The sequence below is a fragment of the Stylophora pistillata genome, chromosome 12, assembly GCF_964205215.1.
Source record: "Stylophora pistillata chromosome 12, jaStyPist1.2, whole genome shotgun sequence".
In the NCBI taxonomy this organism is placed as follows: domain Eukaryota; kingdom Metazoa; phylum Cnidaria; class Anthozoa; order Scleractinia; family Pocilloporidae; genus Stylophora; species Stylophora pistillata.
In genome coordinates this window covers 14,975,001-14,988,375 of record NC_142530.1, presented here as the reverse complement: position 1 = coordinate 14,988,375, position 13,375 = coordinate 14,975,001, and the positions used below count along the sequence as shown (strand labels likewise).

The following is a 13,375-nucleotide window of genomic DNA, read 5'->3' as shown; positions in this document are numbered from 1 at the left end:
TTTCACAGCTGCCACTACCTTGAAATATACCGATGTCCTACCCAATTTACTCTCGCAATATAACCGCACCTTTCATCGCAGCATACGCGCGGCTCCCGTCAAAGTATCTGAAAAGAATAAAACTCAAGTGTGGCAGTCGTTGTACGGAGATTTAAAGGTTCGCAAGAAACCTCTATTTAAAGTGGGTGATAAAGTGCGGCTGAATAAGAAATTTCGTACATTTAAAAAGAGTTATTTACCGGGTTGGACAGAAGAAGTATTTAAAATTCGTAAAGTCGTTCCCGGGAAAGTCACTACTTACAAAGTGCCGAAATTAGACGAGACACCATTACAAGGCAACTTCTATTCGTGGGATTTACAAAAAGTACACGTGGATGCAGCCACGTATTTTCGCGTGGAGAAAATATTAAAACGGGCGAAAGATAAATTATTTGTCAAGTGGAAAGGATACCCTAGTAAATACAACAGTTGGATTTACAAAAACGATTTAAAGTAATTGGTGACATCATGAGGGTGGATCTTTACGGAGGTTTCAAGTGTACGTTCCCGGAGACCAGAAAGGGGGATCTATTCACCAATGGCCAGCACGCCCACCTCCTTTCCTAAGGAGTTGGAGTACACAAGTGGGGGCAGGTATCAAAGACATGGTGAAAGATGTCGCGCGCGAAACGGGGAGAGGCCTTAAAAGGACGTTCACGCAACGATCTTTGTCAGAATTTCCTAGAGGAGTAAAGAGAGGAGTAAAAAGAGCAGTTAAACACGAAGTGCAGAGAAGAGTCACTAGGAAACTCGACGATATTTTTTCCGATTAAGAAAAGATGGTATACTGGGGAGAAGCCAGAGTTGGAAGTGGTCATATAGGAGTGGGTACATCGTCCCTGGAGATGTGGTTACCACTATATTAAAACGATATAAAAGAAGGAAACAGAGAGGAAGATTTGTACGTATAAAGGAAAATACAAAGACGACGCCGACCTCAGAAACGCAGGAGACGTTGAAGTATCAACATGTCCATCAAAGGCGCAGAGCAGAACCCGAGTTTGAATTTGTTTCGCGTTCCACCTGTAGACCTTTCTACGGTGAAATCGCGTTTTATGAAAGTATCGCCTTAGACCTCAAGCATTACACCCATAGAGGTGTACGTACCCAAACAGACTGAGTTTATCGATTTGACTAGAAGTTTTGTGGAATTAGATTTGGCCTTTAAAACCACGGGTAATGCTAATCTCACTTCCCGGGCAGATACAGACGGTAACATCTTATCCCCTGTCAATAACATAGCACACTCCCTCTTTAAACAAATTAACGTAAAACTCAATGGAACTCTTATCACCGAGTAAGTAGACATGTATCACCTGAAAGCCTACATACAGACCCTGCTGAATTTTTACCGAGAAGATGGGGAGACCATTCTAGCCCCAGCCGAGTGGAGAAACGATATCGATTCCCCCCAAACGTATACAGCCAACAAGGTTACGTCTGGTCATGGTACTTTTAATGCGTTATCAACCACCCAGCAAGCGAGTATCAAAACACAAAAAGCAGATGCCCGGAAATATTATGCGGCAGGAAAACACAGGATACTGAGAATGGTACCCTTTGTGGATATTTTTCATCAAGGGAAATGGCTAGCGCCCAGGACAGAGATGGATTTAAAATGTCATCTCAATCCGGTGGCACTCTACTTTAACGCAGAATCCAACCCTAGGGCCGAGGAAGTGAGGCAACATGTAGACGATATCAAACTCACCTTTTACGTCTGCTTAGTATCCCTTAATCCCTCGGTGTACGATAATACCATGAGCATCATCACCAAAACCCCAGCTAAATACCCTATAATTCGTACAGAAATGCGACAGTTTCCCCTCGATAATGGGGCTACGTCCAAAGAAATCATCAATCCCTTCAACGGAAAAATACCGCAGAGAATCGTGATGGGAATTCTAGCCACCGTAGCCTTTAATGGGCAATACGATGAAGACCCTTTTGCCTTTGGGCAATTTGGAGTGGAATGGGTGAAACAGATTTGGAATGGAGAAGAATACCCTCACGAGACGATGCAATTGAACACAGGGAACGGATACAGAGATATGATGTGTATCATAGGTTTCTGGAAGCCACGGGATGTCTGTATAGAAAAGGTGGAAACATGGTTCGTGCTACCGATTGGGGTCACGGAAAGAATTGTACCCTGTTTGCCTGGTCAAACGTGGCCAATGGAAGACACGACGATCCTATCTTACTCCCTAAAAGAAGCAGGGTTTATTAACAACCAGCTGAAATGTGCAGCTGAAACAGCGCAGAGAACCATTGTGATTTACAGTGAATACGAAAGCATGCTGGAGATCGATGGGTTTAAAGGAGGTGTCAGCATGGATGTGAATTAGAAGGTGATGGAGTTTGTGCGGTTATCTACAGATCAATTAAACGCCTTGGGGAGGCGTGATCCCATCCTGAAACGATACTATGTCGGAGCGTTTGCCTGCGACGAATTACCCACCTCTCCCCTTCAAGGGAGACCACAAGCCTACCTGGTGAATACACACCCCGGACATAAACCAGGAGAGCATTGGATAGCCGTCTGGACTTATGATGATTCTTGTGAACTTTTAGATAGTTACGGACTAGATTTACATACCTACCAATATCTCACACCGTTTATCGTGTGGTTAAACCGTTGGAAATACATTCGTAAAAACGATCGCGTCTTACAATCGATTAAAACGGCAAGTTGCGTTGATTATGCGACGGTGTATTTGATGTGTAAAGCTCGAGGTCAGAGCATGAATGAGTTTTTAAGTTATTTTACAGTTTCCGATTATGTGCAAAACGATCATATCGTAGGCAGCATGTTAGAAGACATGATTCAAGGGTTAATAAAATAATCTTTGTTATCATTCGAGTATCATTTCTGTGTGTGAGGGAGACATGACAACATCCTGCTTAGAAGAGGGGTTTTCCATTAAATGTCCAGCCAATCTATTAATAGTTGGTCCTGCCAGTTGCGATAAAACCACCTTTCTAAAGCGCTTCCTGTTAGAAAACCCGAAAGTATTTGCCGTACCTCTGAAACGCACTCGGTATTGCTACGGGTCGCGGCAACCGAATTTCGATGTCATGCAAGCGCGAGGTATCGAATTTCTCGAAGGAGTTCCCGACGACGACAAGATTAAAGAATGGTTTGGTGATACGAAAGGAGGAATGTTAGTGCTAGACGATTTGATGGCCGAAGGTGGGAACGAGAAAGACATTCTCAATTTGTTTACCCGATATTCACATCATTTAAACCTGATCGTGTGTTACCTATGTCAAGATATGTTTCCAGCGAGTAAATATGCCAAACCATCTCTAGAAATGCGCTGTACATCATTGCGTTTAAGAACCCTCGCGATCAAATCGGATTACGGAATTTACTCTTACAAATGTACCCTACCAAATGGCAAGAGGTGATGAATGTGTATAACGAATGCACGGAAATACCGTATGGTTATTTGTGTTTTGATGTGCATCCGGCGAGTCACGATTCTATGAGACTGATGAGTCACCTATTAAAACACGAAGGTTGCATGAGGTGTTACAGACATGCACAAACGTCTTAAAAAAAAGAGACAACGCGGAGGGATTTTAGGAGGAATATTAGGGTTTCGCCGAGGCATCAATTTGTATAAAAGCACCATCAATACTCAGGCGTTGAGCAAAGAGTTGGCGAGACGCATGATAAAGAGACTAAATCGTAAAAGGAGATAAATAAGTATGAAGTTACGAAAACGGCGCATTGTGTCAGCGAGAGGTAAAGCGAAAAGACCTAAGAGGCGTAAAAGAAGAGGGGTACATAAAGGAGGGTTTTTAGCATTGATAGCAGCCTTGATTTCGGCCATTATAAAGCCACGACGTAAAATGGTCAGACGCAGTAAACGCACTCTAAGAAGACGGAGAAGGACGAAAAAAAGGGTAAAAAAAGGTAAAAAAGGCGGAATATTACCTTTAGCGGCAGTCATCCCCGCGCTCATTGCAGGAGAAAAAGCCGTAGGGTTAGGAGCATTGAGTGGTGCAGCTGGATTTGGGGCAAAGAAAGCTTTGGACGCTGCTACTAGAAGGCGAGGATGAATCGCATGAAAAGAAACATCCATTTTTTAAAATCCATCTTGCGGGAAAAAAATTCAAATCTCCGAAAGGAAAAAATATTACATGCAAGTAATCAATAGCGTGAGTGAATTAGTGATGAACATGTTGAAACGGCGAATAGCGTTACCGCCTCAGACGGTGGCAAAATTGAGAAAGTATAGCGGTATGTTGCGCGAGGTGGGTAAGCGTATCAACTCTTTAAAAAAACGGAGACAGTTACTTGCCTCTCAGACGGGAGGTGGCTTTTGGCGAGGAATGAACGAAGTGTTCTGTCGTTGTCCATTAAAATAAATGAACCCAAGATAGAAGCAGAAGAGAATAAAGATCAAGGAGACGCACGTATTACCTTTCATATCGAGTTTGTCGAGAGTGGTGATAACAGCAGCACGGGGTGTTCCTGGTTACGTTGGATAAGCGAACACATTTTGATACCGATACTTAAACTATGGAAAAGAAACTGATCGTGAACCCGGAAGAATTTCAAGCGCTGGTGGATTTTTATAAGGGGAAAATATCAGAAAGTACCCTGTTAGATAAAGCTACACGAGACGCAGCCGAAACTCAGATGTTACTGAACGATCCACACACGCAAGCAGGGTTGAAAGAACCCATGATAAAACAATTATTAATGCAAGAACGACAATTAACCGATCAGTTGAGACACTTACCCGCAGGCGTAGGACCTGAGGCGAGCGAAGACGGAGGAGAGCAGGGGAATCTACTAGATTCTGTGCGAGAGAACCTAATAAAAGATTTGATTCGGTCAGTCAAAACAGGCAAAGAACCTGCTGTCGTAGTAAAAGAGAAAAAGTCACACCTTCTACTTCCAAGAAAAAAAAGAAACACATCATTACCCCCAAGAAATTATTTTCTACACCTGGTAGCAGTGCCAAGAAAAAACCCATCAGGTTTCCCTATGGGTTTATGAGTCTTAAAGATTTACCTTCGACACCCATTCTTACAGGGAAACGATTGTTACCTTCAACTCCCTCTAGGAGCATCTAAGTCAGCGGGGCATAGCGCTCATAAAACCGTTAAAAAAGAGAGTAGGATCGAACAGGTGTGAGACCTGTGGGAAAAGAGAGCTTAGGAACCAGTAAAAGCCGTACAAAATGCCGAATAAAATGCGCCGAAAGGCAAAGGCAAAGGGAAAGGGAAGGGCAAAAAGTAAAAGAAGGCAATCTGGAGGAAAAATCGATCTTCAAAAATGGATTAATAAACTGGGTGTAGAATTTCATTGGCCCGGCTATCAGTACATGGGGCCGGGTACGAAATTAGCCATGCGTCTTAAACGCGGGGATCCGGGTATTAATCGTCTTGATAAGTTAGCTAAACAGCACGATATAGATTATAGTAAAGCTAAAAATCTAGCCGATAAACACAAGGCCGATCGTAAAATGATTACCGGTATTCAACGATTCGGTAAAAACACCATGACCGAACGCATTGTGAAACGCATCGTGCAAGCTAAAGTAAAAGCTGGATTGTAATAAAAAGAAATAAAGTGTGTGGAAAAGGTATCATTTGTGTGTGTCTTTATTGGAGTGACGATGATGGAATCCTTTTATTTAACCCTTCCGAGTAACGATGACAGTATCAAGTATTTCCCAGAAAATACTCCCAATTCTTGGAAAAATCGGCTTTCGTCCCTCATCGCATTAGATAAAGATTGGGAAGTGGGTATGTCGAGTATTTCACTCCCGCATGAATCTCGATTGAAAAAATACCTTCATAACATCCCAGAAAAAACTAGACTACTCACCACCAAACGGCGAGTGTACGTGGTTGTCACGCAACAGCTTGATGTCACCACCAATTACGTGCATTATAGCGATATCAACGACAAACCCCTGGACACACCACACGATCTTCTTAAAGCCTTATTCGAAGTGGAACGTGAAAAGTTTATTTTAGACTTGGAAGAATCTGGGGTGTGGGCTAATGAAATGCCTACGGGAAAATTTCCCAACCTTCAATTCGATTTCTCTTTTGACGATGTGTTGGAAACCTGTACGGTATCCCCAGAGAAGATCATTCCGGATACTCTTTCGAACAACGATGTTCGTGATAACGTGTACTTTGAGCTTCGTAAAGATTTATGCATTTTATTGGGATGGGTACAACCAAAAGCGTGGTTTAATGTCATCTCTGTTAAAAATGCTCAGAATCTAGCGTTTAGAAAACGCGGTAACATATGGTTTGAACCCAGAACCATAGCGAAAAGATATTGGAGTATGGAGGAAAATGGAGAGATGGTTAAATTTTATCTTCACGAGCTCGTGTGGACATTTATAAACACGAAGCAGTTTGCTTATAAACGAGGGACATCGGCATCCAGAACCTTTTATGTGTATTCCTCTATAGGAGACCCAGTCACTATAGGTTCACAAAGAACCGATTTGTTACTACAAGTCCCTTATCATCCTCAATTACATGGAAGCTTTTTTTACGCACCACCAAAGATTCATTACATACCATTACGGAATTCCATGGTCGACGTGAGTGAAATACAAATAAGTGAAACGGATACAAACTCACTGACACAGTTCGACGATGGTACTTCTATCGTCACGCTTCATTTTAGAAAGAAAAAAAGAATAAAACAGCGACGTACGTCTGAAACACAATTCATTTTAAAATAGCTACAACATGAGTGACTTTTACTTGACGTTACTGAGTAACGATGGAAGCGTTAAATATTTTCCCGGAAACACCAACAAGTCTTGGAAAAATCAACTGAATTCACGCATCGATTTACAGGGAGATTGGGTAGTAGGATTATCGAGTATATCCTTACCTTACAGTCTCGCGCTCAAGAACCGTTGGGAGCCCTATTTGAAAGGATTGTCAGACGATGATGTGCTTCTCACTACCAATCGCTTACTAATAAACTCGCAAAAGGCCTTTAAAACAGTCACGTTTTCTGTCACCTATGAAGATATCAAAAGGTATACATTACATACCCCCTGCGATCTCTTAGAAGCAGTCTTTCAGGAAGAACGACTGAAATTTATATTCAGTCTGGATGACACGTGGAGTAGTCATTTATCATGTGACAAAACATTTCAATTCGACGTGCATTGCGATCGAGAAAAAGGGACCGTCACAGTATCCTGTGAGCGCACAGATTCGACCCATGTAAGAGATGCACGCATTCGTAATCACGTATACTTCGAGTTACCCCGACAACTCTGCAAGTGGGGTGGGTGGACGGAAAATTCACATATCCAATTCACCGATTTTCGTGGAGTGAAGGAAGATAATTATAATGTGTCACGCCCTGGGGCTAATCTCTCTATGACGAAACGCGGTACAGGATGGAGTTACGATAGACCGCTTACTACCCTCGATAGTTTGTATTTTTGGTATGACATTCCCTGGAAAAATAATTCGACAAGGAACACGCATCGCTTTTTACTCAGCGATATCATCTGGACTTTTAAATACAACCCCCACGATACACCTACAACGGCATCCAGTTCACGCAATCTTTACGTGTATTCCTCCCTGTGTGCCCCAGTCATCATGGGTGATCAATCCACCGATTTATTACGTCAGATTCCTTACCAGGAAAGAATGCAAGGAACGGCTTGTTTCGAGCCGAAACCCATTCATTACATCCCCTTACGAAATAATAATTTCGACGTCATCGAAACGCAAGTGGGTGAAACGACGAAAAACACTCTGGCCGAGTTACCCGAAAACGGCCCCAGCATATTGACGCTACATTTTAAAAGGAAATAGATAAAGACACTTCACCCCCGACACATCATTCATTTTTACCTGCACGCTACGACATGAGTAACTTTTACTTGACGTTAACGAGTAACGATGGAAGTGTCAAATACTTTTCCGGAAACACAAACAAGTCTTGGAAAAATAGACTCAGTAAACGTTTGGATTTTGGAGGGAGTCTGGGAAGTGGGGATGTCTAGCATTTCCTTACCGTCCGAATCGCTCTTGATACCTTATCTCAAAGGACTCACAGACGGCTTCATTATGATGAAATCGTATCGCGAACTGTACATCAACTCAGGTTGTAAAGATACGTGTGTAGTTGTATCTTATGGTGATATCAAGGATACCCCCATGACGACGGCATACGACTTTCTCAAAATCCTATTCGACAGAGAATACGAGTTATTTTTAGATCAACTCACGCAGGATCATTCTTTAGTACATAAACCAGGGAAAGAACAACTTCAATTTGATACGATTTTCAACGAGGAGGAAGGAACGATCACAGTGATATCAGAAAAGGTGGACGACAGTGTATTTTCCTCTCGGACGGATTTTAAATTGCACTGCCATTTTGCCCTAAGGAAAGACATGTGTGAACTTTTTGGTTGGACGAAGTCCGCTCAATACAAGAGTGCCGACACATTCAAAAGCGGACCTAATCTCGTGATGAGGAAACGCGGTACCCAATTTGTGGAAGATCGTAGAGATTCCTCGCATTGTTATTATAGATACGGGTTACTTGATTACAGTTTCAAAGGGTCCGATGATGTAGCAGCCGAGTCTATAATTTTTTTTCTCGACGAGTTTACTCACACGTTCACAAATCGTAAAGAAAGCACTTATAAAAATGGTATGGCCCCTCGCACGCTTTATCTCTACTCCTCCTTGTGTGCCCCAGTGATCATGGGTGATCAGACCTGTTGCGCACGTTTCAGTATCGCCCTCTATTGAAAGGGAGTTATTATTACCAAACGAAACACATTCATTACATCGCTTTGCGAAATCAACACATCGACGAAGTGGAAACGCAACTCAGCGAATCGGAAAATAATAATTTAGCGCAATTTACTAAAGACGGAGCAAGCATCGTGACTTTACACTTTAGAAGGGTGATATAAAGGGAAATGTAAAATACACAGTCCTGTGAATTGAAAAAACACTGTTAAATAACAATGTCTTGTTTATTGGAATTAAAAATAAAAAACTAATGATTATAATGCTAAAAAGTTGACTAATTCTATATCTTGTTCATCGAGTCTGGCGTATCCATAGGGAAAAGATGTAAACGTTCCATTTTCCATGACCCTCTTGTCGAAAACTAACCTACAGGACTTCATTTGTGCTTCCCTTCTTATTTTCTTTTTAACCGGGTCCCGTACAAAATGTACGGGATTGATAACTTCCGTCTTTCTGGCTTCATCCAATGGATGTTGAATTTCGTCCAGAATGTTCTGTTTCATGATCTGATAATTGAGTTGTGCCATCCCACGTACATTTAGGGAGAAACCTTTGACTTTTACGCATGACTTTCCTTGAACCGTAACATATCCATAATTTTTAGCTCCAGCCGAAATGAACTCGACAATGTAGTCGCCATCATCCAGCTCATTCGTCATGTCACCCAAATAATCCCCCAAGGCGATTTCAGACTCACCCGGTTTCCACTTGTATACTACCGAATCGGTGCCATAGTTTAATACTCGATCTTGTAAACTTTATAAGGACTCGTATAGCTTTAAACGGGCCAGGCAGGTAGTAAAGGCGGCGATGAAAACGTTGGTAGCACGGCCTTTCTCTGGGTCTTAATCGTCTCGCTTTGCTACCACTTCCACCAACTCGGGAGAAAGGATACGAACCTCTTGAACCTGCTGTAAGGGGTCGTCGAGGAGATCTGGTAGTGCTGCTGGGTGGGAAATCTGATGGACCTTGGACTTATTACAATTTTGACCAAACTTTCCCCAGAAGGAGTTCAACATCAGTTTGGCTGTAGCTTTTCTTCCAGGGTTTTTGATGATCATGGTAGGATTGAGGTCAATACCTTCTCTCTGCTTGTATTGTTGGACGCAGTGGGCTTTTTGCTCCTCCGTCTGGCACCAGGCGGGGTAACCGCTACTTTCTTGTTTAATTTTTAACCAAGTGTCGTCGTAAGGAGCAAAGAGTCCACGCTGTCTTTTTTCGAAGATGGGGTGCCATAGAGATGGCACCCCATCTCTATGGCTTTTAGGATTTCCGGCGTACAACACGTTCCCGTCAGCATACGTTCCTCATCCGTGTGGCAGCATATATAATTTCTTTCTCCCATCGGCTTCTGTGATTCTTCCTGGACACAGGAACGGCACAGACGAAAGGTAAGTTTGGTGGCGGATCCAATTTTCTGGCAGTGGGGGAGGACGGGGTTACACAGATGAGTAGGCAGGAGAACGGAAACTTTAACAAGGCCAAAGTAGGCATGAGGGTCTTGATTGGCAGGTTCCAGGTAGATATTGGGGTGACCAATAGGGTACTCTCCGTATTTGTTGACCCAGGGGTACTCGGAGGTCACATCCACGTACCGGATCTGCTCTCCTTGGGTGGGGTCGATTCCATGGTAGAGCGTGGTCGCCCCAGTTCTTCCACCAAAGAAAGCTTCACGCGGTTGAAGGGGTGTGGTAAAGGTAACGGACTGGATGAAGTGGCGGAGATCTGGGTCGGATTTCTTTTGTTTTTCCCATTGGCACTGCCACATTTCAACGACGGCATATCCCAATCGTTGCAATGTGGCAGTTTTCTGAACTGTTTGGCGTCGAAGTGCTTCCACATTAAGACCGGCGGACGCAAAGGCAATCTGGTTCCGTTGGGGATACCAGTCGCGGCAACCGTGGAACAAACACCCATGGAACTCGTAGGCGGTACGCGATTGTGCATCGTATCCATCCACAGTGTACACGCGAGATCCATGGGGAATGCTGTACTCTCCTCCCTGGCGCGCATACTGGATCCTAGTCCCCAGACTCCTCTCCGTCCACGTCAACCATTCCAAGGCCACGTGCGAATGATTGGGTGTGGCACCTTCCCAACCGTTCTCGGGCTCAATGGCATTACAATCAGGAGCCATAACGCATTTTCGCCAGTACCCAAAAACAAGAATATTTTTTAAAATAACATTTATGATTGTTTTTGAAAAAAATCAACGCATGATTACCTGTTACAGGCTTGAGCGATCGTCACGCATTTTTCCATCGGATCGAATTTGGCAATGGCCTTAAATTCACCAATGAATTTAACACAACCAGCTTTAAGCAACGCCACGTCCGAGCGGCAGTAAGCTATTAACTCTTTTTTGAGATCGAAGGGGAGGTTCTTACTGCTCTCCTCAGCGTACCACGCCTCGAACTCTTTTTTCTTTTTTTCGGACATCCCCTCGGGGTCGTAATATTCAGCGGCTGGGAGTGGACCAATGTAGTTTTGGTGGTCAGGGGTGTGTAACTTGTGTGGGAAGAATCCTTATTTTAACTCTGTGATGCCAAACGTGCTAGAGAACGAAGCCAAAGCCATAGGTAAGAAACACATGCTGTCTTTGAAAACGATCTTTCCCACTTTCATGCAAAGGTTCTTGGTTCCATTGGGGATGAGGAACTCGAAGCGACGATTTTCTTTAACCATCTGCTCTTGCAGGAAGACAGCATGATACCCCTTTAAATTATGGAATATACCGATGACTTCCCGTTAGTCATCCCAATGTCTGTTTTCTTCTGGTGGGCCGTACGCCAATTCATCGAGGAAGGCGGGAAAGTCACCGGTACATTCCGGACAATAAAACTCGAACACTTCGTTACTCTCCGAAGTCTCGGCCACGATGAGGATGGGGATATGAGTGCTGTCTTCGTCCAGCATAGCTTCAAAATCAGCCCACACTTTTATTGGTGGCTCGCAGTATTCCGAGACATCTGGATTATTTTTTCTTTGTCGTTTTAGAATACTTTTTGATTTTTTCTTTGGTTTATCCTCATTTGGGTTGACTGGTTGTATATAACATTGGTGTGTGCTGAGGTCGACGTCTTCTTTACAATTCCTGCATTCACTCCAGTCGCAGCGATGTGGTTCTTTCTTGCTTGGCTTGAATTTTTTACAACAGATTCCACAGCGAATCCAGGACGCACACAAACCCTTGTCACGGTGGAGTGACATGCAGGAATTGTCATAGAAATGACGGTTACAGTGGGTGCAGTGTAGTGTAGGATAATGCTGTTTAGGGCCACACTCGATGGTCTTGCAGGCTGAACATCTTCGGCCTTGGCAGGCCTGGTGGCTGAATTCGTCATGGTCAAAACCACGGTTGCATTCGTCGCAAAAATAGCTCCTCTCGAGGAAACCAGAATACGAGTTACAACCGTGGTAATGACCGATCCTTCCCTCTGGGTCTGATTGGAATAGAGCACGTATGACTTTGGGAGCTGTGACTTTTCCCTCGAAGGTGATGGAATAGGGGTACCGGACGCTCATAACTTTTAACCTGTAATCGGGGGCCAGATATTCTTGAAATTTCTGCAATTCCTCACGACCACAGGCACCTTCGGGAACACGAGCTTCGCGATGCAGGAATTTGGCACATCGGGTTAGAACCGATGGGTTATTTTTAAGATTGTGGAATTTATTGTAGCCGTCCTTGTCCTCGTCTTTGTGAAGATGAGCTTTTGTCAGGCAAATGGCTTTGGCCAGGCAAAAGTTGTCCTCTGAATTCTCGATGGGGAGGACACAACGTTTTCGACGGAGGACGGTGGTCATGTTTAATTTCCCCAGGATGGAGAGGGCTGTTCTACTGCCGGCGTCGGGTTCGGAAATGATTGTCATGTCGACTTGAAATTCGTCGTCGACGTTGAAACTTTCATTGGAATTAAGCTGGTTAGCCAACGTCTGCATATAGCCCTCAAATCGCGTGGTGTCGTTGTAGATTTCGGCCACAGTAAACTTCGCTGATTGCAGAGGGTGGCTAGACTTCTTGGTAGAGAAATTAAACATGACCCTGTCGTTGTCCTTTAGTTCTTTTCCTTGGGGCGATTGAGACTTCTCGATCACGCGACGCGCCATGTCAGCCACGCCGCGTGTAATCTCTTTCGCAATGTCGTCCTTTTTTGTGGCGGGGCGCAGCTGTTTCCTTCTGGGCTACACCGCGCTGTTTATTCACAGATTTGAGAGCTTTCTTAGGCTGACCCACTGGTTGAAAGTCGAACTCAAATAACGGTGTGGACTCGCTATCCATTTGCTCCCCCAGTTCAATCAACTCTTCGTCCAACACACTGTCTGGCGCATCGAAATCATCGTAGAGTTTTCCGATCATCGTCACCAACTCGTCAGAGATGTCATCGTCACCAAACTCTTCTAATGTTCTTTTACCCTTTATAATTTAACAACAACAACAACATTGACTATTTACATACGCGACGGTAAAGTGAATCACGATATATAATTTTTAAAAAGCAACGGCATATCATTTAACAACACACACGCCGTTAAAGTGAATAACGATAAC

General features: G+C 43.7%; 1 protein-coding gene and 1 pseudogene across 1 annotated transcript; one reads left to right on the top strand and one right to left on the bottom strand.

Moving 5' to 3' along the window:
- Window positions 1-818: 818 nt before the first annotated feature.
- LOC148718942 (uncharacterized protein F54H12.2-like) lies at window positions 819-2,269 on the top strand (annotated as a pseudogene).
- Window positions 2,270-9,994: 7,725 nt separating this feature from the next.
- On the bottom strand, window positions 9,995-10,960 carry LOC111330816 (uncharacterized). The gene has a single exon (XM_022935769.1). It carries the CDS (start codon window positions 10,958-10,960, stop codon window positions 9,995-9,997), a length of 966 nt encoding a protein of 321 aa, XP_022791504.1.
- Window positions 10,961-13,375: the final 2,415 nt, after the last annotated feature.

Bases quoted from the DNA above. Each gene is read 5' to 3' on its own strand.
- LOC111330816 (XM_022935769.1), bottom strand. From the start codon at position 10,960: ATGGCTCCTGATTGTAATGCCATTGAGCCCGAGAACGGTTGGGAAGGT.